General features: G+C 40.1%; 2 protein-coding genes across 5 annotated transcripts; both read right to left on the bottom strand.

Moving 5' to 3' along the window:
• Nucleotides 1-784: 784 nt before the first annotated feature.
• On the bottom strand, nt 785-15409 carry LOC124635927 (apoptosis-inducing factor 1, mitochondrial-like). 3 transcript variants are annotated; one of them, XR_006985080.1, is made up of 16 exons: nt 15275-15409; nt 13161-14653; nt 11074-11131; nt 10099-10235; nt 8357-8484; nt 7886-8073; nt 7171-7273; nt 6765-6847; nt 6198-6347; nt 5731-5813; nt 5031-5333; nt 4448-4575; nt 2626-2749; nt 1816-1943; nt 1102-1542; nt 785-883 (listed from the first exon to the last, which is right to left on the bottom strand). XR_006985080.1 is itself a non-coding variant. In XM_047171891.1 (15 exons), exons 2-15 carry the CDS (start codon nt 13305-13307, stop codon nt 868-870), a joined length of 1776 nt encoding a protein of 591 aa, XP_047027847.1. In that variant the 5' UTR covers nt 13308-14653; nt 15275-15409; the 3' UTR covers nt 785-867. The 3 variants fall into 3 exon arrangements, 2 of the variants coding, with proteins under 2 accessions (XP_047027847.1, XP_047027846.1); XM_047171891.1 differs by lacking the exon at nt 1102-1542; XM_047171890.1 differs by having other exon boundaries at nt 785-1542.
• A 7-nt stretch (nt 15410-15416) lies between these two features.
• LOC124635930 (RING finger protein 121) lies at nt 15417-25828 on the bottom strand. 2 transcript variants are annotated; one of them, XM_047171894.1, is made up of 9 exons: nt 25377-25828; nt 25261-25295; nt 23915-24056; nt 23431-23585; nt 22843-23071; nt 21607-21709; nt 20302-20434; nt 19659-19900; nt 15417-15498 (listed from the first exon to the last, which is right to left on the bottom strand). In XM_047171894.1, the coding sequence occupies exons 1-8, from the start codon at nt 25407-25409 to the stop codon at nt 19780-19782; spliced, it is 951 nt and encodes a 316-aa protein (XP_047027850.1). In that variant the 5' UTR covers nt 25410-25828; the 3' UTR covers nt 15417-15498; nt 19659-19779. The 2 variants fall into 2 exon arrangements, with proteins under 2 accessions (XP_047027850.1, XP_047027849.1); XM_047171893.1 differs by lacking the exon at nt 15417-15498 and adding an exon at nt 16507-17355 and having other exon boundaries at nt 17504-19900.
• Nucleotides 25829-25921: the final 93 nt, after the last annotated feature.

A 25921-nucleotide genomic window follows, 5' to 3' on the forward strand; every position in this document is an offset into this window, starting at 1 on the left:
TCTTGCACTTCCGTCCTCAAACACAGGCACCATGTTTGATGACACCACCTTCAGACTCGTCGTTTGCCTCCGACTAGGTGCTCCATGCTGCTCTCCTCATCGCTGCCACTGCGGGGAAGCTGTCAACAGCCTCGGTCACCACGGCCTGTCGTGCAGCCGGAGTGCCGGCCGCATACCACGACATGCCAACATAAACGACGTGATCCGTCGCGCTCTTGTTGCCGTCGGCGTGCCAGCCGTACTCGAACCAAATGGCTTGGCACGTGACGATGGCAAGAGACCAGACGGCATGTCGCTATTTCCGTGGAAGGTGGGTAGGACTTTAGTGTGGGACGCGACATGCGTCGACACTCTTGCGCCATCTCACCTTCCCGGAACTGCATGTTGTGCTGGCTCCGCCGCTGCACAAGCAGAGAACCTCAAGCGGCGCAAATATAGTAACCTTATAGGCAATTACATGTTTGAGCCGTTTGGGGTTGAAACTCTGGGGCCGTGGGGTCCGAGGGCGCACCTTCTTGCCAGGGATATTTCCCAGCGCCTGGTTGACACTTCCCGGGACCCAAAGGCTGGCTTTTATTTCGCACAGAGGTTGAGCATTGCCATCCAACGTGGCAATGCTGCCAGTCTTTTGGGTACATTACCCAGTGACAGCGATGAGGAGCAATTTTTTGATGCACTGTATTAGTTTTAAGTTGTATATATATATATATAAGTTTATTTTATTTTATTTTCAATTAATGTAAATATGTATATTGTGAAAAAGGTACTTAAATAAAACAACAGATTAATGAATCAAAACTTTCAATATCAAAAAAAAATATGTTCACACAGACAATTCCTTAAAACTTTTCTTGCAAATTTTTTTTTTTACCATACTTTCCAACTGAAACAAAAATGTCAATGGTTAATTAAAATTTCCCACAAACTGCATATTTTCGATGACTAAGGTTATAGCACACACCTGACCTTTTTCGCCTCAATTCACCGTTCTAGATAAGTCATGAAACAGTTTGTTCTACACACAATCACAATTGGAATAACTATCGGAGGCAATGCTAGAGCAAGCTGTGTGCTCTAACCTTTAGCTTAGCATGTACCAACCTTTTTACTCTTTTTTTTTCGAGGGCCGTAAGACGTATGATGAGATAAAGGAGCACACCGCAGTTGCTATTTGTTGAGTAACATTTAGTATGTTGTTTGGTAACATTCGTTTACAAAAGGTTTAGATTATTTAGATTAGCAAGCGTCGCCGTGTAAGGTGACGTCTTGTATCTTTGATAACGGTCAACTTCTAACCGAAGTTAGCAGTTAACGAGTTATGTAATGTTTGCGTCATCCGCGGTGTAAGGCCGGCGACTCGGCTTGCGACCAGTGAGCGGCTGCTAATGTTCACAAGTTACGGAATGCGATCATGTTTACAAACGTTTCTCAACAAAACTGAACCGCGGTGATGTTCCCTAGACGACCATACGGCGCTACGGATATCGGTGTCGCGTTATTGTCGGACAATCTTTTTTCGAAGTTGGTTTGGGTTTACAGTCACTGCGAAATAAAAAGATTAAAAATTGTTGGACGGATTGTGACAGCAAGTAGTGGGGTGGACACACTTTTATTCAGGTACAAGATCCCAGAGTCCCTTATTTTCTCATAAATAAACAGTTGATGTAGGAAGTTCTTCAAAACACGATGCTATATTTGGGCAGACAGTAACAAACTACCCCATAAAGACCAGAACATCCAAAAAGGATTAGGGACCCTGGGATATTGGTCTGTTTCTTTAAGTCCACAAGTATATAGGTAAGGGCGGGTACTCACTTAGTTAAACAAGGCCCAACTTCAGCGACCACTACCTCGTCCTTCTTGTACACACATCGTGTGCTCGGGAAGCCCAGTAGCTCCGCCAGCACGTTGATGTCTTGGTACGTAGGCTTCGCGCGAAGCAACTGCAATACATCAACACTTCAGTAAAGACATCGTTGATACACAATTGCCATCAGTGTGTTCTATTTTCTCCTATAAAAAATCAATGATCATCCGTCGGACAGCCTAAAACAACTTTTTACTATGAATTTCCATATTTCAATAAAACAAATTTTAGGGATTTTGTCACGGTTACATTAATATTATTTTATCCAGACGTTTCTGATCCTTTACTTACAACATCCATAGTCACGGGCAGACTAATAATAACCGCGATATTTTTTATATTTTTAAATATTTTTTTTTTAATATAATTTAACATTTAAAAATGTAAATAATATGTTGTGAAGCAAATAAATTAAAAACAAAAACCGCGATAAAATCCGTAGTTTTATTTTAATGTCTAATATTCACGTAAGTTTCAGAAATCAATATGATTTTTCACGTTCAATTTCAGAGTAATGTTTTTTTCTTAAGAAAACTGACAGTGTTGTCGACAAGCTTTTGCCCGGAAATGTATAAATGAATAGTGTAAGGCTGGAAACAGTGCTCGACCGACAGTCAGCGCTTACCGTCGGTCAACGTAGCTATATCTGTGCAAGTCTATGAACGTGCACACAGCCACGCTGACGGTACGCGCGTAATTTTGTATGTGATTCGGTCGAGACGTCGGCCGAGCACTGTTTCCAGCCTAAGCGTGTGTACCTCAGTGGCCACTTCCCTGCGGTCCTCGATGGCCGGCATGTTCCAGAACACGAAGCCGACCACCACCTCGTCGCGCAAGTAGAAGAGCAGGCCGCGCTTGTACCGGTTCACGTACTCCGCGCTCCTGCAACAACAAACAAATAATTTATATACATACATAAATTAGCGACCCCCTCTCACATAAATTAAATACCACATAAATATTATAGATGAAATCACCAACCCGCATTGAGCAAGTGTGGTGATTATCCTTCTCCGTGTGAGAGGAGGCCGCAGCCCGGCAGTGGGACGATAAGAAAAAGGCTGTAACAGCGACCCCCCCCCCCAGCTTCTCACAGGTGCAATGCTGATACTAACTACATTATACATACAAACCTTCCTCTTCAATCACTATCTATAAAAAACCGCATCAAAATCCGTTGCGCAGTTTTAAAGATGACCCTGACGCAAAAACGCCGGGTGTTACAAGTTCAAAGTGTCTGTGTGTGTAAATGTGTATGTGACATCATAACTCCTAAACGGCTGATCATATTTTGATGCGGTTTTTTAATACTTTGTAGTGAAGAAGTTACACTATTTATAGAATCAAGAAGCTAAGCCAAAAATTAGAAGAGGTAGCTTAGACCCAAGAGAAGGACATAGGATTTGTACCACCATTGTTCTACAGGATAAGCAGTTATCTTGAGACGCGGGTGAAACCGCAGGCGGCGTCTGTATGTATGTTTGTTAATTCTTCATGAGCAAACGGCTGGACGACATTTGATGAAATTTGGCAGTAATATCTGCACTTCTATATACTATCTAATAATAATAAAGAGGAAACATTTTTTTGTTTGTACCTTAAAGGTTCCGAAACTGCTGGAATGATTTTAAAAATTCTTTCATTTTTTACATATAGATAGGTATTTGTGTAAAAAGGTCTAATAAAGATTTTTTTTGAACAACTTAGTTGAACAACATAGACTTCTAGATAAACAAGTAAAAAGAGCCATTAGAAAAGACCTTAGAAATCTAAATACACTACTAGTCAAGGTCGCTCTAGAGAAACACCGATCCTTGAGAGTTGCCAAACAAGGTATCTCGAAAAGCAAACCCTGGATCAATAGTCTACGGGACGAAACTGGCACAAAACAACACAGCAGACCAAAAATTATAGAGATATGTACAAAGTTTTATACTTCACTATATTCCGATACTGGACAAACAAGTAATGACCTTACATACCACTACCCAGAAGACATTACACCTATCTCAAGCTACGAAGTCCATAGAGTCCTCAAGAGTATGCATTATGGCAGAAGCCCTGGAGAGGATGGTATTACTACTGAAGCCTTAAAACTTGGTTCAGCCACACTTGTTCCACACCTTACTAGTCTTTTCAATAACATCTTGAAAACAGGCAAGATCCCAGATACGATGTGCCACTCTAACATCATACTACTTCACAAAAAAGGAGACAAATCTGACATAAACAACTACAGGCCCATTAGCTTAGTCTCGCATATTTACAAATCTTTTATAAAAATTCTTCACAACCGGATCGATGTCAAGTTAGACTCCCAACAACCACCCGAGCAAGTGGGCCAACATCACCACAAACTGGGTCCCTGAGGATGGAAGGCGACCGAGAGGGAGACCAAGAAAACGCTGGAGAGAAGACTTGGACAGCTTCCTCTCGGACTGGCCACAAACAGCGATGGACAGAGAAAAATGGAAGGCTATGGGGGAGGCCTTTGCCCAGCAGTGGGACAGCGTAGGCTAATAAAAAAAAATGATTTTTTACCTTTTTTTAAATACTTGAACTAATGGAGGTATGTCGTACCTGCTCTGGAAGCAGCCTTGCCTTTCGCCCGCGTTGGTCATTGTCTCGGCCTCCTTAATGGATTCTTCGTCCGTACATTCCTTGAAAAGCCCCACGATGGGCATGCATGCACCCACTTCGCCGACTACCTGCTCACAATATAACAACGTTCTAGCAAACTTGTTATTGGCAAATTATCTAATACTTGATGCGTGAAGTCACTTTTCAAGAACAATGATAAATCAAATCGGAATTGCTCTGGCGTTCTTCGAATTACCTTGGTTTGTTTGGGAGGAAGGTGGGTTGCAGGTTTTGAACTAGTAGAGAATTTACTCAATTGTGAATTCACGAGACCATCATCTCCCGAGCCTTTTCCCCTAACTATGTTGGAGTCGTCTTTCAGTCTATAGGTGGTGTCGGATTGCCGTCCCATCGGGCGCAGAGAGTGAAGGAATAGGGAGTGCACTTGTGTCTGCGCAAATGCTCGTGCACTATAATATGTCCTGCGCAGCTGGCTGATCTCCTTAAATGAGAACAGCCGCCGTGGCCGAAATCGGCCGTGGACACCATTATAGTTGGCAACCTGAGTGAGTGTGTTACTGACCTCCATCTGCAGCAGATCGCCGAGGCGCACCCACCAGTTGGGCTCCATGTTGCAGGGCATCCAGTAGCCGGTCATGTTGGAGCCGGCGATGTAGCCCTGCTCCTCGGCGTTGATGACGTGGTCGGCGCGCATGCGCGTGTCCTTCTCCTGCGAGTAGTAGCTGGCGGCGTCGCCGGCGATGTACAGGTGAGTCCGGGCCTCCAGCTCGGTGTTCACCAGGTAGCCGCCGTTGATCTCGTCGCGCTCCAGGTACGAGCCCTCGGCCAGGTCCACGCGCGGCTCCGCGCCTACTGCCACGAAAGCCTGCAGGGACACATACATCATACAAGCTTTTGATTTGCATCTGTGCCAATTTCAACGACGTATATGCTAATGATTCTCGATATAATTGGTACGTATTTTTTTTTACATAAATCCGTCAGTGCAACTCAGCCGAATTTAAACTCGGCGCGTGTGTTACTAGCCTTATAATCGTGCTGCGATCTCACACAAAGCATACGCAATGATCATTCATAAATTGGGTTAATAAAAAATCATTAAAAAAAACAAAAAAAGCAGCACATATCAGCTATTTTCCGTACTTTCAATTGATTATTTACGTCATTTTATGTCAACCTCCTGAAAGACGCGGATGAAAATACCTATAATATCTACCTGTTGAGGCAATGTAAGACAATACAAGAATAAGAATATAACTTACGAAGTCCGTGACTAAAGACTGGCCGTTGGACAGCGTGAGCTCGAGTCTCCCGTCTACTGACTCGAACACATCGTATACTTGAGCTGAAACCAGACATACATATAAGTAAATAATTATAAAGAGGAAGTTTCTCTGTACAGATGCCATCAGGTCAACCAACCCCAATCTGTCAAATACCAAGCAAACATAACCAGCCACTATTTTGAGAGATTGAGGTAGGTTGGTATGCTGGAGTCTCTACAATCTATCAATTCTTTAAATAGATTTTCAACTCTACCTATAAGGTCCAATTTTGATGTGGACAGATTAAAGTAACTTGAACAGCTAGCAAAATCGTTGATATATTATATTAACATAAGAATTGCGTTTCGGATGGCACGCCTAACAACACGCCGCATACGGTTGAACTGGAAGCCGACCCCCAACATAGTTAGGAAAAAGTCTCGGGAGATGATGAGATGGTGTACCTTTGGGCACTTGCGTGACACCCTCGCACTTGATGAGCTCAGCGGCCCACACGCCGAGGTACTCCGGCAGGATGCCCGACAGTATGCCCTTGTCCTTGTACACGTGTGTTATCACCCTGCCCGGCCCGTCCTCTAACGGCATCATTTTATCTGCAATAACGTGTAAGACACATAAATAAGAACAAGCAAATATACTTGAAAAAACACAAAATCATGGTAAAATTAAAAAAGAACAAGAAAGGAGAAAAATATGGGTCACAAAAGTATTTCTACGTCGTTTAGATAACCTTAAAATATTGAGTCATTCGCGTTGAATCCTACTTTTGGGTCCATTTTAATATGTGGTTACCACATTTTAAAAATCAAAACGTCTCGTTGGATTCCGATTCCGATTAAATAAATTTTCACATATAATTATAACATGGGCTATATTTTACCCGGTTATGGACAGGAGATCCTTAGGGATGCTATATATTTAGCTAGTTAACACAAACAGACGAGGACATACAGAGGAAGTTCATACTTCGTTTATATTATTGTATGATAGCAGAGATATTCAGAACTTACTCATTTTGCCCAGATGCCACGCGAGCTCGCAGCCCAGAGGGCCGGCGCCTATGACTGTTACATGCTTCGCTTCTTTGACTTTCCTGTCAAATGTAATAACATAAAGTACATATTGTTTGCGTTTCAAAAAAAGAAACAACATTCAAAGCTTTTTCATAACATTTTTGCAATATATCATATTATTCTCATTCGTCTGTTCAAATTGACATAAGATTTATTGAATTAAGAAAGAAATAAAATAAAAACTGACACAATATTTTTTGTCCTTTTGATCTTTTTTTTCAACTTTGTTTACCTACAGAAGCTGTTTTATCCGGGTAGGTAAGAACGCGAGTGAAACCGCGGGAAAATGGCTTGTAAGAATACACGAATACGAGGATCTTTTTCCGTAATCAAGACTCCTTACCTGTACGCTAGCTCCAAATCCCTAACTGTACGCATGGTGCAAACTTTTTCCCGTACTGCCTTCGGAGCGGATTTTATGATGTCAAGAGTTCTTGGTTTTGAACCTGCGAAGAAATAGAACAATGTTCAAAACATCATCTGACTAGCCTTTTCTTGTTATATCTTCTTTTTGTTAGTGAGAGAAAATTAAAAATACGTGTCTATTATTTTTACAAATCCGTAATAAGACCTGTCGTCCTGTATGGATCAGAGTGTTGGGCATTGAAAAAGAAGGATGAGAAAAGAGTGCATGTAGCAGAGATGAGAATGTTGAGATGGATGTGTGGGGCTACCAGAATTGACAAAGTGAGGAATGAGTATATCAGAGGTAGCCTGAAAGTAGCGCCAGTGACAGAAAAAATGAGAGGTCAGCGTTTGTTGTGGTATGGGCATGTGATGAGACGGTGTGAAACGCATGCTACAAAGAGTGTGCTAAGTATGAATGTGGAAGGATGGAGAGGCAGAGGTAGACCGAGAAAAAGATGGATTGATTGCCTGAAAGAGGACATGAAGCAGACGGGAGTGGATGTAAGTATGACGTCTGACAGAGAGGAATGGAAGAAAAAGACAAACCAAACCCAAATGACTTGGGAACAGGGCAGGAAGATGATGATGATCTAAAAGACGGACTAATTATTTTTTTTCAGTCATCATTCCTATTGGCGGATTGTACTGACCGGGGGCCAACAGACACCGCTCGTAGTATATCGGATGCTCCCCACTCATGGTCTTGACGTAGGCCACGTGGTCGTCAGCGTCCAGTCGGACCACACACCAGCCCGTCGCGATCGACAACGCCGGGCCCGTCTTTTTCCGATAAAATACAACGGGATCTAAGAAATCTCCGCAATCTGCATTAAACATTCTGCAAGAACAAAAAATACCTCTTAGTTAAATGTATCGAATAAGAATATCATTTATTTGTATAAAACATGCTATATAGAAGATGGTAATGCTTTCGACCCCGTAGGCCCCTGTTAAATTACAAATTACAAGTACATATACTCGTAATGCCCAATTTATAAGAGAGGAATGCGAAAAGGAGATATTTCACGCTTAAAAAGATCAAAACCGCTAATATATCTAGAGGAAGCTAGGTTTTAAATCTTGTGGACTGTGAGGTAGAGCAAATGAATAAATAATCATACGTTTGTCTTCGTCCGTCTTCGACATACTTCAAAATCTTCGGGTCAGGAGGATCTTCTTCAAACCACATTTGCTTACTAAGCGGCGGCCGCTTGTAGGGGAAGGAATCTTCTTTCGTTACGAAGAATACCTGCATAGTTATGTGGTGTGACCAAAGCATTAGCGAGATATTGCTGGGACCAGACAGAAGATGTCTTTAACAATTTTCTAGAGATGCGATGGCTCTGGGCCATGTCACAGACAAAAGACGGTCGGTTCTTAATACAAATAGTTATTGGGCCTCATCAGATTAGCTCAAGACAATAAAGGTGTAGAGAAAATATAAAGCATTTATTTATCTAAGACGTCGGGCAGTAGGGCACGCCACCATCGTGGCGGTAAGTCCCCTCTTTGAGGAGTGGCTCGGGAGGAGTCACGGCGCCCTCACGTACCGCATGACGCAGGTCCTCACCGGACACGGTTGTTTCGGGAGGTACCTGCACCGCATCGGTCGTGAGGAGGCGCCCGGGTGTCACCATTGTGCGGACAGCCCCGAGGACACGGTGGACCACACAGTCCAGGTGTGCCCCGCATGGGAAGGGCACCGCCGGGTCCTCGTCGAGGCTTTGGGCGGCGGCGACCTCTCGCGTCCGGCCCTGGTTCAGGCCATGGTCCGGGGCGAGAGGGAATGGGATGCCGTCGCCTCCTTCTGCGAAGCGGTCATGCTCGAGAAGGAGGAGGCGGAACGCCAGAGAGTTCGCACCTCTCATCCCGGCCGCCGCGCTGGACCAGGTAGACACCATGGGCGCCGGGTGTCGCGAGATGACTCCCGGCCACCGTAGGCGTGGGTCTGTGGGCGGTGAGTTCGGGTGGCTCATCGTCCCTCTGTCTGCTTAGACGACAGACCCGTGTCGACGGCGCGCGTTGTTCCACGCGCTCCTCAAAGAGATGTCAGCAACCCCAGCGGGGCCCAGCAGGCAAGGCCTGCCGGGGCTGCGGGTTGTTCGGAAGAGATACCGCGGCCCTGGTACATAAAAGGCCTATGACGGAACACGACGGTTTTTAGTCAGTAAGAGTCTGACACTCCCTCACCGCTGCTAACCCACAGCGGGAGGGGTCATTTGATGATTTATTTATTTATTTAATTTATTTAATAGTTCATGTACACAGATACACACACAGAATACAGAAAAGAAGAAAGATAGAACATATAGTACATAGGCATAGGTAGTATAGTATATAGTACATAGGATTTTTGATGTCGGAAAAAAAAAGACGTCGGGCAGTCAGTCGAAATACTTTCTCATTCCTAACTTTTCTTCTAGCTTAGGGTGCGTGTAGACACGTGTGTCTACACGGTGCATGTAGCTGGAGCAAGTTAACATGCGCAAGAGCACGCGGGTGGGTATGTTACTTTGGTACATGCGCGAGTCGCTGGACCCGCACGTTTTAAAATTCATGTAACCTGCGCGTGTGCCTCAACATGCGCAAGCTACTTGCACCGTGTAGATGTACCATTGAATCCTTCTGTAGTGTGTCCGGTAGTTTTTGTAGTACCTATTTGTTTTTTTTTTATTAGCTTCACTTGTAAGTACAACTATGTATGTAAGAAAATCTTGGAATCTTAATTTGACCCACTTCCAGGTCTTCGATTAGGATGAAATTTTGCACAAGCCCTGAGTTATGATGACAATACCTACATGACTAGCTTGTTTTTTAGTTTTAAAAACTATTAATTTTATTGTAAAGCTGAGTCTAACAGTACCTTAGCAGTTTTGTCGTGTTCCATAATGGCCTTGTATGCGGCCCAGCCGGCGGCGCCCGTGCCTATTATGAGATACTGAACGCAAGCGGGAATGTCGCGCTCGTTGTACGGCCGCTTCATCTTCCTTCGAGGCCGCCCTACAAATGGTGTTATTGAGGTAAGTATCCTACAAATCCTATATCTTACAAATTCCTACTTATATTGTAAATGTGAAAGTTTGACGCACAAATGACTGGACCGATTTGGTTGACATTTGGTATTTAGATAGGTGATACCCTGGATTAACACTTATCAACACACCACGCGGGCGAAGCAGCGGGCGAAAGCTTTACACACGGTCGGCTTTGCTCCATGGTACCTAAGTTATTAATTAACTTGGGTTATGTATGGGTGCTAACACAACTGATAAACTACATATAGCTACATCATGTACATAGTTATTAATACATATTAATATTGTAACACCCAGACCACGGAAAACAAGCATGTTCGTCGCATAAATGTCGACCGAACCGGGAATCGAACCCGGGACCTCAGGTTCGGTAGTCCGACACGGTAACCATTGCGCCGTCGAGGTCGTGGTATACACGGTGTTACAAAAAAATACAGTAAATATCAAAGCCAAAATAAACGCCAAAAACAGAAGTTTGTCATGTCATTGAATAGAAGTTAGGATATTTAATAGTTATTATTCAACCCCTTTCGGTTTTACAGAAATTTCGTAATAACCTGTTACTTGAAATTGAATTTTCTTACCACTTGTTGACTAAATAAATGCAATAAAAGATACTGGTACTATCCTAAAAAATATGTCCTACTATAATTTAGATAGATATCCCTCACGGTCTACTATCGTACTATCCGACTACTATTCGTTTCATCTTTGTACTAATACTGTAGAAGGGTACATTAGCTAAGCAAGCTACGAAGTTTATTTACTTCCAACACAAGAAAGCATATATTTTAGGTACTTACACACAGGTTTTTCTTTCGTTACCTCCTGCATTCTCCTCCATAAATATAATTTATACATCTGAAAGAAAATGAAAATTAGAGATGCAACGATTAAAGCTTTCATTTAATCAAATACCGGATACCCGGCTTCGCTTCTAACCACATAAGTGGATACCTGGCGGCCGGATATACGGCATATTCAAAAAATAAATGCAATTAATAAACCGAAGATTACATTTTGAAGTTCCAGATTTGTTTGAAAAATTATACCTTCATTAATGTGGGGGGATAGTGACATTTCATGTAAAGATTGGCTTACAAAAAATTGAAGTAATGAAAAAATTGCAACTGAACAACACACGCTGATCTCGAACATTAGTCGAGTATAAGCACAGTCGATGAACAATTGGACAAAAATAAACTAATATACATTTATTTATAAAAATCGATTTATTTACCTTTTGACACTTATTTTACATTCCTCAGCTAGCTACCTTACAACAGACCACACGGCTATCCGGCAGCGTAAGACAAGCGAATACCAAGTATGCGGGAGGCCGAATACCGGACCGAATTCCGAATATTAAACGGACATTCGTTGCATCTCTAATACCATTAAACTGATCCCAACTAGCAAAATGATTGATATTTTATACTTAATGGTATTTTAATATTTTCTCTTTTGTTGCAAAATATATTGCATCAAAATCAAGTAACTATTGCTAATATTACAAGAAAGTTGATATACAGAAAATATTTCTGTTAAAATTCACGAGATTTGTTTGAATTTGGTAGAAATAAATTTTGCCTATCGTCTGGTTGCAATATTACGTGTTTGAGAGTTTGAAATGGTTCGGCAGGCTCTACGTATAGTTTCTGGACACTATATCAGAGTAGAAAATTAGATTTGAAAATACCACTAAGTATAAAACAATATGGTGTAATGTGATGGCACTTTAATAATAGGGCTCACGACTTATGGTAATCCAGCCCAACATTTTTTTAGTTTGTACTAAATGAGATGCTATATGTAAATGGTTGATTTGACGCAAAATTGTACTTTGTCATTGTTATGTAGAGAATATTTTCTGGCCCTCCTGAAGACGAATATATTATTAGCGATATTAGACCACAGGAAGGACAGGCTAAGGAACATTTTTATTTGGATTATAAACGGTAAATTCCACGAAGGGCACTTGTGGGACATAATAATGATAAATGGGACGTAGTAATGACTCTATTCCTAAGTTTTACAGAGATTATGATGGTGAATAAAGCTACATCGCCGTTTCGGTGACTACAGTGACTTTCATCTTTGCTAGTTGGGGCTCCAGCGATCAGAGTACGCGAATGCTCACCACTCTAATAGTTCTTCTGTAGGCAAGGTGCGCTTGTGGGGAATTTGCTGTATTTATCATCGCTTGCAAGCGGCTGGTAGATTGGGTGTGGTGTGTCACGTACTATTGAAACACTCTTGTTAAACATACTGCCGTTAATAGTTGCCCGAACCCAAATAGTTGCCGTCAACGAAAACGGTTATGCAGATAGAGAAGTTCCTATAGCCACGCTAATCATTCGCTTGCAATAATATGCCGTGTTGACCTAAGCTTCCAAATCATGCTTTTTGTAAAATAAAATAATGGGAACCTATTTACAACTCTGCCTGCTTTGGGGTACAATAAAATTTTAGGATTGTGCAGCCAACTGTTTACACCTTAACACAAATATTGTTAGTACATTTTTAATACTACTTCATGATGTTAATCCTATAAACTGTCACATTATAATTCAAGTTGCAAGAATTGTGTGCTTAGGGCGAGCCCACACGACACGCATGTCACACGTGCGCTACAAAGTTATAAAGTTTCTAAACAAAAGGGTGCGTCTACACGGTGCATGTAGCTGGAGCAAGTTAACACACGCTTAAGTGACAAGAGCACGCGGGTGGGTATTCTGCTTTGGTACATCCGCGAGTCGCTGGATCCGCACGTTTTTAAAATGCATGTAACCTGCGCATGTGCCTCAACACGCGCAAGCTACTTGCACCGTGTAGCCAAGTGCACCAAGAATTCTTAGATATAAAATCAATAAACAACATTGATACTAACCAAACCAAACGCACCGAAGAATGACAGTAGCGCCCAAAAATACATCCAAGGGAAGCTCGGTGGCGGAGGCGGGGGGGGAGGCTCCGGCGTCACCACCGGCTTCAGAGAGCATTGCCCTTTGTTAGTACCCTTGGTGCAGTCCAGCATCGGCTGCAACGGTAAGTCAATGCACAGTTATTCAATAATTCATAAGTACTCAACACTTCCAGGGGCTCAATTCTGCTAATTTTACTTAATCGACATAAGATTGATATCCAACTAAGATTCAGTCACGACTGGATTACTATTGAAACGTAAGTATGTGGCACTCCGTAATTTTTTCATAATGAATTAATCATGAATCATATTGTCTGCAAATTATTTTCGATTGCAATATGATTGCAGAGCAGAGACCAAATAGCAGACCAGTGGCAAGCCAATGAAATGTCAGTAGCAGAATTCCCGATAAGGTTAAAACTGCTATTGAGATTCAATTGGTAAGTATATAATTGTCACATTATTAACTTAGCAGAATCAAGCCCCTGATATCGAAATTTGGATAACCAACTGCGCAAAAGCCTACTTCAGTGCTCCATTAAAGTAGACATGCGAAGATAAGAGCAAAGATTTCTGGGCGGAGACGAGATGTTTGAATAACGAAAATATATTAGTTGATTAAAACTCGTCCGCTCCGCTTTGCTCGTCTGTTTTGGTGGATAAATATCAATTGCGGAATGTATCACCATAAAATTTTTACATAAAACAATATCGTGGTATTGTGATAAAAACATATCGTGAACATAATTTACCTTCGTAACGAGATATACTTCCCCGAGTAAATAACTTTTCAAGAACAGGAAAATTCTTAAATCTGCTAAATATGACGTAGGTAATCTTATCTCAAAATAATTTTGCTAAATGAACAACATCCTACGTCTAAAATTGTTCCACCATAAGTATTGGAAACTGTAGATGTGTCACTAAATTATTTAAATCTTTCAAACTGCTGGCAAGAAAATTGCTTTGAACCAGTAGGTACGGAGCGCAACTTAAAAGTACCTAGGCCATTACTGAGGCATTAGTAAAAGCTCAAAGTTAACGATACATGAAACAAAAATTTATTAGAAACGATGCGACATTTTTACGAAAATAGCCTAAATTTTCAATTTTTTTAAGTTCGAAAATCAGAGCCCTCGTTCGCGTTAAGTATCCGCTTTGACGGTCAAGTCGTCGGTCTGGCCGAGCTCCTGCTTCTCGGCCTCGTCAAGCAGCGTCATGCGGTCCAGCGGCCGCCACGGCTCGTGGAACGCGTACTTGTACTTGTTCCTGCCGTGGTAGCCCAGCTTGGGCAGCGCGTCCTTCACCGCCTCCGTCAGCCGCTTCACTGGCTTGTCCTTCCAGTAATCCGGGTGCACGATAGGCGAGTTGTGAAACAAGTCTTGAACACTAGCACTCGATTGGAAACAAAGTTCCGGATTTTTGAACAGCTCCATGTTGTCCTCGTTTGGAATTTCCTGTCAAAAAATGTTACTATTCACTTCAGGACTATCGGCAGGGAGGTGTTATAGTGCGTTGGACGAGATTAATTGCCCTCAATGTTTTGACCTATAAAATGTAAATGAAACCATCTGATAGTGTTGTAATGCGTCTATTTCAGTATGTATAGTGCGTATAATGTCAAGTCGTTCTCAGAAGTCAGCGATGCAGTGTTTCAGAGGCGAAGCCAGTGGATGTCGTAATCGGCGCAGCCTTCTTTCATCATCGCATTTCCTTCTCCCTCTCCCTCCTTCTCCGCATCTTTCTTTCCCAATCCTCTAAAGAAGCCTCTGAGGCGTCCGAAGAAACCTGGGGCTTTACTTTCTTCGTCCTCGACGGCCTGCGGGTCGATGCCGCTTTGGTATCCTGGAGGGTGGTGATGGAAGCCGGGATGATCTTCGTTTTGGCCTTCCTGGTCAGTGGTAGTGTACACCACGCTGGTCCGCTGATGAAGAAAGCACAAGCTGGATTTCATTAGATACTTAATGTCACGGCGCGGGGCTCTGATTTCGTCAAACGCACTATTCAAACACCGCATTGATAATGTCGCAAAGGTTCGATAAAAAATTGTTTCGTGAAAGTGTGTAAACAGTAATTACCTTGACATTACTGGGCGGTAGTGGCGGCACGACTACGTCGGGGACTTTGATCCTGTAGGGGTCGTAGTTGGGCGGCTGCGGCCCCTGTGGGCACTCCGCGCGCCACGGTTGTTGCGGCGGCTCTGACTTCGGCCACGGCTCTACTTTCCTCTCGGCGGAGCTCTGAGCGATGTCCTTGCAGCACCCACTCCCACCCTTATCTTGTGAATAATTAAAACGACCCGCTGCAACAAAATTATTGTGTTGGTTTATTTCTGGCGAAGTGGCACACTTACCAAGAGACATTTGTGAGACCATTTTGGAGTTCAACTAAGCTACATTGATTCTAAATGTTGCGTAGGTACCAGTGCTCCCTTTGGAGTCGCTACAAGCTACTAACTTGCTACTTGACAGGTGGTGTCAGGTACGGAAGTTAAAAAATTCGCGAGTCGATGTTGTTCACTGACTGCCCTCCTTTTACGAGGTCTACAGATCGATGTAGTCAGGCGGACTATGGAAATGACATTATACAAGTTTATGGAAAAATCGGTGACTTACCTAGTCCTTTGATGACTTGCCCTAGACAGTTGCTGTTGAACGCAAGCGATGCATGGTTAATGTGCTTTATTTGAGCGCAATATCGAAACGGACCTATCATGTTGACTCCCGACACATAAATTTGCTTCAGAATATAAAAATTATAAACACACCCAATTTAAGCTTATGATTATAAAAATTACATTGTTTTTGTAAAGTACGGCATGTTATTTAGTTTTGAGGGAATTGTTTTCTGACAGCGTGTGGAAAAAAAGTGAATGAGATGGAAATTTTCTTTTTGGGATAGGTATATGGTTTTTGAAAATTGTATTCAGACTTGCTTTCTTCTGTCAGGGATATTGCACCTCTTTGGTTTACTAAAAGGTTTTATCCAAAAATTTGTATGCGTACGTAACCCAAGAAATCATAATTATTGTTTTGAATTTACCGATTATGTGCAGGCTTAACTTATTTTTTGGACTTGACTTTGTACCGAGAGACTTGAGACCGGTTATAAAAGTTCGAGTTAATTAGGACAGGGATTTATTCGCATGATTTCCAGCCACTTTTTCGCGATGAGATCGTTTTTGACTATCGTATAAAAGTGTATGTAATTTTTAGCTCCTAGCCATTTTGGTCAACTGCACAGCCGGTTTAGTAGCCTGATACTACCTCCGTTTGAGTTTATAAATAAACTAAGAAATAAAAACAAAACATACATTCCAAACATAATTTATTTTTGTACAAAATAACAAAAGAATTATAATAAATACATCACTTAATTGATCGTTTGTTTTAATTTTTTTACAAAAATACTTTTAATTAACTCACTTAGGTGTTGGTTGTTACAACATGGAATGGCGTAGCACAAAACATTTACAGGAAGAACGCATAACATTAACGTAAATTATAATAAATACTGCTTAACTTAATGGCTAAAATATTAAAGTATTCGTGGCATTCGAGACTACGGAGGAAGGAAAGACAGCGGAGATGCCATAAGGAAGGTAGATCAGTCGCCTGCTTGAAGTTCAATGTAACTTACGGTAGGCGTGATCAATTACTAGAACAACGATGCATTCGGGTCCTTTGTCATATCAAAACCAATCTGCCAAAGATTGGTCTTGATTGATTGGTTATTTGGGTTATTGGTTATAAGGGCGGGGCTGGTAACGTTCCTCGTCCCTCAAACACCGGCATTTTGGCGCGCTACTTAGGAGATTTTGCGTTATGTCATTTCCGCTAATAATTTTGCTCTCCGTGTTCGAGACATAGTTACCTTACCAACGTGTTATTTGCGAAAACAAAAGATAAACCTTAAACGGGTTAAATGGGCAAAAGTAGTAAGATTGTTATTCTTTTTTTTACTTTCATTATAGAAGATCGACATTTTGTACTCAGTGGTTTTTACAACCGATTGCAAAGCCTCACTTTATGTTTCAAATAAACCGTTTCGTTCGAAAACGTTTCATTAGTAGAATTTAAAATTTACTATGATCTCTGAACTCGGGCCATTGTGTGACTAAAGGTACGTTTTGGGTGCGGGTTATCGAGTAGGATATTATCCGTCTTACCACAAAAACTTTTAAACGTCAGTTTATGCCTTGTCTAAAAAAATGACAAATTATGACGTTGACATATGGTTCATTTTGCAGCCAAAATTTTATTAGACAAGTGTAAAACAGGGTTTAAAGTTTTTGTAGTAAGCCCTATTTGTTTAACCTTTGATACTCGTATGTACATCTTAATGCCACGAACAAAATGCAATAAAGGTATAAAAAACAGAGGAATAATATTATAATGCCAACTTCTGTAACATAACATGTAATTACTGCAACATGCTGCGTGATGTAACACGTCACGTCCAATGGCGTCGAACTTTTTTCGTCAGTTAATCTACCCAAAACCTTCTCCTAAAGTCTGACAAATACATGTTGAAAACCGCATCCAAATCGGTATAATTAAACGCGAGATAATCGCATACAAACGTACTTCCGTCAGTTCAAACAGAGAACCTCTTTTTTTTTCGTTTTCGTTTAAGTCGGTTTCTGCCCAGCGTGTCGCACGATGTCGCACAACGCCAATAAGTTTGCCACGAACTATACATGAAGCATGTAACGCAACATGTTGCAATCACTATGTTGCACAAGAGCTTATCTACCTAAAAGTGAACACACCAACATTGACCAATCACTGGACAATTTAGAAAACCGTGAAGACATGTTTAAAGTGATTGCTTAGGCTTGAGTCACTTCCCACTGAAAACATTCAAAACATCATGCTGCCACAATCGATCTTTTCATTTTAGAATAATGGTTAAATCATATTTAGTAAGCACCCACTGAGCCCAAAACGCTTTCACACTAGCGGATTTCCTGCTCAGTTTTTCCTAGCGGATCGTATACCCGGGCGTGACAGTAAACAATTGACAATCACGATTTTCAAACGACGACACGTCGCTCAAAAATTGTCACATGTAAAAAAAGCGAGCGGTAAATCCGCTAGTGTGACAGCGCTGGAAATGTTCCAATATATTCGGGGCGGTCAGACCAAACGAGTAAAGAAATAGATGTTTAATAAGAACAATTGTATCCCTATTCAATTACTTTTTAATCTTGCATAGACGCAGAACTTTCTTTCAGATATCTAAAACTATTTGTTACTTGTGGGTACAATGCGTATCTGCTCTCGTCTGGTCTCGACACATTATAAGAGACATTTCACACATGACGTCATAATTTGAACATAAAAAATACACATTCAAATCCAATATTTACTTATACATGTCGTCCGATTTATCAAAACGCTTGCGTGTGCCTTACTTTATTTTAACTCGCGTCAATTAAATAGATATTCATAATATTTACATCATATAACTTTCCATAATCTTACTATTATGTACAAGAACAGTCAAGTGTACATTGTGTACAAAACTGCACATAAAATTCTTGTATTAATTACCATTTTTAAATATCAAAACAATTTAAGGATACTCCTGTATTTCAGATAATTAGTGTACTTTAGAATTTGAAATGAAATTGTTTTTTGCTATAATCAAATTAAAAAATAAAACATTTTGGACAAAGAGATCACATGAATATTAAATTCAATTTTGTGTAATTGGAACATTTAAATAAATATATAAAAAATATGACGTAAGCAACATTCATTTTGACCTACAATATTCTAAGAAGGTATAATTAAAGAGGAACTGAGCAACATTAAAATAATAGACCGTGAGACGAAGGTCTACTCAGTATAAAAAGGTTTTTATTGCTGTAGTATTCAATCAAGTATAGTACAGCTGTCGAAGACAGACAAATAAGTAACAACAACCAAATATACGACGTGTAACGTTAAATTCGCAAAATCTCGGACACCCCTAACGATTTATATTTCAATTGACCAAAATCTGAGTGAGATTTTCTTGTACTGGTAAGTTCTACTGGAAATTCTGATCATCTCTGGCGTTTTTGAGGACGCGGCGAGATGAGACGAGGCGTACAGAGAATGGTTTGATTGATTATTCTCAAATTATTTTGAGGTTTTGCACATTTAGTATTACATGTCGTATACTAATTGGAACTTGTCTAGGAGTAGTGTGTTAAATAATTTGCTAGTCTGCTTTTTTAGACATTGAAATGTTTTTCCTCTTTCTATCCAAAGAGACAGAAATGGACAAATCATTATAAATTAAACAGTAATCAAGCTGAAGTTCACCAACAACATAGATAACACTTTTCTTAAAACAACCGTTTACTATAAATATTTGCATTCAACTTTCAAAGTAAACAATTGTTTTAAGAAAACCAGACTTATATGTTGTTAATAAACGAAATGGTGTTATACAAATGATTCTGAAACTTACCAGCAACACGATCACTAATCTTCTTATATCCTCGAACCACAGAATTCACTTCACAAATCACTAGTGTCCGCAACACAACGCTAGGGTTCAGTACTAGAGGTCCTCAGAGGCCAGTCCGGTCTCATTCTAGGCCGAACAGCCAGTTGATGCCCTGAGCCAAGAACAGGATGAGGGGCTGCCACGCCACCAGCCAGCGGATCCAGTCCAGTAGCTGGCCGTATAGGATGTGGGGCCGGTCCCAACTGAGGTAGTGTTAAGGAATATTGCTGTTTACTGCTAAAATTTAATTAGTGTTCTTTCAAAAATCTCAATTTGAAAATACATATGTCATTGGGTTATCATTGTTATTCGAAAGCAGTACTTGGATATTATTTTTTTCCAAAAAAAAAACAAATCAAATGACATGTCAATCACAACTTGGAGACTTTTCAGAAAATTTGACCTAAATTACGTTCCTAGTGCATGAAACAATCGTTTTTCCAAGCTCTTCTACCTAGCAAAAATACAGTAAAAACAGCCCTGTTTTTGCACATTTTTGATGTCGAAATCGTGCTGATTTTCAACCACCTTTCAGTCTGATCAATCGATCCGTGCAGGTCTTACCTACCACAAAAAATGATTAAGTGGCTTTTTTAAAGGATACGGGTTGGTGAACATGCGCTTGAGATCCACCTTCTCCTTGCAGTAGGGGCAGGTCTGCTTCTTGCCGACTATGCACCAGCCGCGGATGCAGAACTCGTGAAACACGTGGCCGCAGGTCAACTTGTACGTGTTCTCTGTAAGTTAATGAGAAAGTTAAGTTTAGTATAAAAGTTAAGTATAAGTCCAAAACAAAATCAGTATCGGCCACATGCGCATACTTGTGCTCGGAATGTAGTAACTCCGTCGAGTTTACATAAATTATGAAATCCTGCTACTTTCTAAGTTTGTATGTACTTTCTAAGTATATCTTATACACCATTGACTGTTTCGGATGGCACGTTAAACTGTAGGTCCCGGCTGTCATTGAACATCCTTGGCAGTCGTTACGGGTAGTCAGAAGCCAGTAAGTCTGACACCAGTCTAACCAAGGGGTATCGGGTTGCCCGGGTAACTAGGTTGAGGAGATCAGATAGGCAGTCGCTCCGTGTAAAGCATTGGTACTCAGCTTAATCTGGTTAGACTGGAAGCCGACCCCAACATGGTTGGGAAAAGGCTCGGAGGATGATGATGATGCTACTTTGCGGAAATCATAAAATGTTAGGAAAAATAATGCGCACCCGAGCGGTCGATGAGTCCACATCTCCTGAAGCCCCGTGGAGGAGCGAAATACGTCCAAAGCCTTTTACTGTCTCGCAGAATTAACGCTACATACTTATATTTCTAAACATTTGTCTCATTGAGTTCAACGAGAACTACTCTAGAGTAGGTACCTACATGGTCTACACCGTTCTATATCCATCTTGTGACCACCAATTTATGGGACCACACTATCGATTTTTTAGGGTTCCGTACCCAAAGGGTAAAACGGGACCCTATTGTTTTCGCTCCTCTGTCCGTCCGTCCGTCTGTCACCAGGCTGTATCTATCATGAACCGTGATAGTTAGAGAACTTAAATTTTCACAGATGATGTATTTCTGCTGCCGCTATAACAACAAATACTGAAAACTAGAATAAAATAAATATTTCAGGGGGCTCCCACACAACAAACGTGATTTTTTTGCTCATTTTTGCTCGATATCCATAAATATACATAGAATATTAGTTTGGATGGTACGGAACCCTACGTGCGCGAGTCCGACTCGCACTTGGCCGATTTCATTTTGCTCATTTTCTAAATAATGGTACGGAACCCTTCGTGCGATTCCTACTCGCACTTGCCCAGTTTTTTATATTTATATTCGCTTCTGTTTGTGTCCTGTATGCGCCATGAACGCAAATAAACGCGAAAGTTAGCTCGTGCATTACCTATGAGCCCCTCCGCGTCGACGTCGACGAGTAGCTGGTTACCACAAACAGCACACACGTTGGTGTCCAGCTGCCGCGTCGGCATGCCCTCTTGTGTGTAGTACTGTAACATACACAACGATACAATGAATGCACGTACACATACACACGCACGTACATACACGTACCATATTATCTCTGCCACACCTTAAGGTTGACTGCAGAGAATACCTTGCAATGACCTTGAGCCTCTGCGCCCTACAAACTCGGGGCAAGAAATACGTAGCGAGAACGCTCATATTTTGGTTTAAAATGTTTATAAAATGAAATGTTCGTGTTTTGAAAAAAATAAAATTACCATAATGTTCGTTATTAAATTACCTATCTATTAGTTTAGGTAGCAAATAAAAACAATAGTTACTTTACGAAGAGATGCATATTATTAGTGATTATTTCTCATCTCTGTGGTTTCGTTGTGACCCTCTAATTAAACATTACGATACTTAGAAAAAAAAAGAAAACTACCATTTTGGAATCAAGATTATGTCGAAATTTAATGTATTTTTTATTAGAAGGTATTGCTATTGGATAAAGAGAAGTTGACTCCGAAAAACTGCACAAAAAACGACTGCCGCTGCGTTTTGCACGGGAACGCGCCTTAAGTCCGTTAATTATATTGAATAAAGTTTAAATAAATACACGAAAACATACAAAAATGATATAGGAAGTTTTCAAGAATTCCTTCTCATCTTGACACAGATGGTCACTCATCAGGGACGACGACACAAATGTCGCTTAACCGTATTAAAACTTTATAAAAAAACCTATGTTACCTTTGATCACATCGAAAAATAGCCTTGTGAGTGAATCCTACACATGACACACATAATTTTATAAGTACCTATTAGGTACAAATATGTTTATTTTAATATGAACCGCGTTCAATATCAGTTGTGTAAATAGAAGTGCAACAACATTTATTTATACTTTATTGTAATAATTATATGCACACTGTTTAAAACAAGAGTATTCCAGACTATGATTAAGAACTTGCGTTACCCGAACTTTCTTCTTTAAAAACATTATTTTCAAAAGATCTTTTTACTCTTTTCTTGCGATGTAAGTTGCACATTACCGACAGACTACATATGCTTGTATATGCCTTGGGTTTACACCAATAAACTAAAATTACTATTACAGGTGCTATGACTTTTTTCAACCAAACAGAACTTAAAAAAAGAAATACAAAATCCTCACCCCAATAGAAGCAGCCATTTTATCGGTGCAATATTCAGCGACATCTCTCCCTAACACGCCGAAGTATAATCCATAGAAGAGCAGCATTAACGCCACGTCCATCCACTGCTGCGGCTTGTGGCCGAATGCGAGGTTGAGCCCGAAGAACGTCAGCATCATTAGGATGTAGCCTACCACGCCCAGGAAACAGCTCACCTTATATATTAGGTAGAACCATTTGTATACTAGCCTGGAATCAGTGAATTAGTAGGTAATATTTTTTTTATTATTGGCCAGTTTCACCGGTGACTGACAGTCTCTGATAGCTTATCATGAACTTGTCTGGCAAATCACTACATAGTAAAAAACAAAGTCGCTTTCTCTGTACCTATGTCCCTATGTGCGCTTAAATCTTTAAAACTACGCAATGGATTTTGATGCGGTTTTTTTAATAGATAGAGTGATTGAGGCGAAATTCTCGTCTTTTTCTTCTGTAGTCAGTGCTTTTCTTAATATCATATGACATTATTTCACAATTGTATAAAGAAAAATCATAGTTAAAAATTATAATCATAATAATTTTGTTAATTTAAAAAGTGAATATCTCACCTCGGCGTGGTGACAGACATGGGTCTGGTAGTTGACTTCCTTATGACCACCGCGGTGAGCATGGTGAATATACTCCAGATGGTGATGAACCTCCACCACTGGTTCTTGACGCTCATCAGCACTGGTATAGACCACATCGCCACCATTGTGAAGAACTGGATACCAGAATTACGAAGTTAAATAATAAAAATAAATTTCTGATCTAGTAATATGCATTAGAGTATGTTATTCTATGTTTCTCACGGATTCATCCGCATCCCGAGAGAAATTCAACCAGTACAGGGGAAAATATATTTAATATCAAAATTATTTATAGATCTTTTAAAGAATATTTAATAATTTATGTTTTAAAGAACCCGTTATTATAACAAAATCTTAGGCCTACTTTTTAATCGCGTTTATACTAATAAGTGATACAGAAATACTGTCGAGTGTAAAATAGTAAACAGGAGACATAAAAAGTGTGCTAGAACACAATACTCACAGCATAAGACCTGTAGTGCCTCTTCTTCCACTCCATGACAATGATTTGTGCGACTATGAGTGTCACAATGAGGATCATGACCATGGTCGTGTGCATGGACTCGTGCCCCTTGTGCATCTCATGCAGCTTCTGATGGTCATATCTGGAAAGTTACGTTATTATTACGTATGTCTCTTTCAGTCCACTGGAGTCCCGGATTTTTGGGAGGCGAATATGGGGCGAAGCCAACACGCTGAAGCCCTTTTGAGACTTTAATGACATGGTGACACATAAGTTATTATTAACTAGCGGTCTTCCAGACGTTTCACCTGTGTCCCGTCGGAACTATTACCTGTATCCGTATAGAATAACACAAACTGTGATGTTTCAACTTTTTCCTATATTTCTGAAAGGTGGGGACAGTTTTCACAGGTGCAGATTTTACTTTGAAAGTAATTTATGTGCAATTGTTAACTACCCTCCTACCTAAGTTGGAAGAAGTTCTTAAGTTGAATTTTTTTTTATGATTGTATTTTAAGTACTACATATTATCTATACATAGGCATATTTTTAGTACTGATGAAAATTTACTAGTAACTGTGTATGACATCATGCATGTTGAATTAAATAATCAATATACCCTAATTAAGTTAATGTCAATGTTTCTTAATGAGTTGAAATATTGTTTTCAAGGTTAATTGAATTCCTAATGTGGAAGCAGAAATTGGTCAGTAGCGCATCTTAGGCAAACTGGTATCTAATTGGCTCAGTCTCGCCAGAAACCAAGAAAAGTACAGTATTAAAGCTCAGTATCATTCACGCTATAATAAATTGAGAGAAATTACTTCATATTTAAAATAAAATTAGCTTTAGTGTAGAAAAGTTGAATGTCTGTGTTATTATTTGTCATAAGATTGATATTTGCTTAAATAACTTTAGGTATCTATCACCCTGTTTAAAAAAAAAACATAAATAACATATGTTATTGGTAAACTGCTAGTACGTACGTAGTAGTAGTCTATTAATAAGTATTTAATGTACAACAGTTACAACTCATGTGTTAAGTCAAATTGGTACTTTTCTCTTAGTGTAGGTCACTTTACTAAATAATAACATATTGAGAATTTTTAAATGAAATAACATCTTAAAACTGATTTCTGTGACTGTAAATGTTAATTAACTACACAACAACAGCTGTTTTTATTGACTAATAAGCAAATAAACGTCAGTCATTGACTGTTTGATAAGCAACTTACTTGTACTGTAACCTATGTTATGTCAATTGGCTTATCAAATAATGAGACAACCTGGCTACAAGCTATTGACCATGAATAGGGTACAATCAAACAAATAGATCAAAATCTTACCTCAGCTTTTCGTCTGCAGTCAGTTCCTCATAGGTCTACACAAACAAACATCAGAATTATAAGTAATACGGTCAAAAATATTACAAAATCTTTAATTAGAATCCAGTATGTTTTACCTTATTAGGATCGACAGGTCTGTGGAGATCCATGGCTGTTTCTTACACACAACACTTTCAAGAGGTTAAAATATTTCAATAAATAACCATAGGTGCATTAATTTAATTATAATATTAAAATTATCCAAAATCTCCCGTGCAGTAAGACCCGCGATGCCGGAGACTTAGCGCGTTCCAAGGTAAAAACTGGGTTTTTTAATTCTTTTCATCATTCCATTAATAACCTTACTGCTTTTTCATCAAGAATGTGCTATGTCCGTCTTTGTTTTACATGCTAAAAATCCAACCAAGAGCTTTGAATTTCTTACTGTCAAAGTGACACTGTTGACAAGAACACCATGGATGTGTGTGCATTGAGCTGGAAGTGGAGCCAAGGGTTTTAGAGATTACAACAATTAAATGAGGAAAAGATGGAGAACTTGTTACGTAAGTGATAATTTTAAGTTTCACAGAGAACTCTGTGCTTACTATAGGTAGTAATAAAATTGAGCATGATATATTATGAAACCTCTTGTCTGCTTAAAACCACAAACAACACAAATTAT

This window comes from Helicoverpa zea, chromosome 13, assembly GCF_022581195.2.
Source record: "Helicoverpa zea isolate HzStark_Cry1AcR chromosome 13, ilHelZeax1.1, whole genome shotgun sequence".
Taxonomy (NCBI): Eukaryota; Metazoa; Arthropoda; class Insecta; order Lepidoptera; family Noctuidae; genus Helicoverpa; species Helicoverpa zea.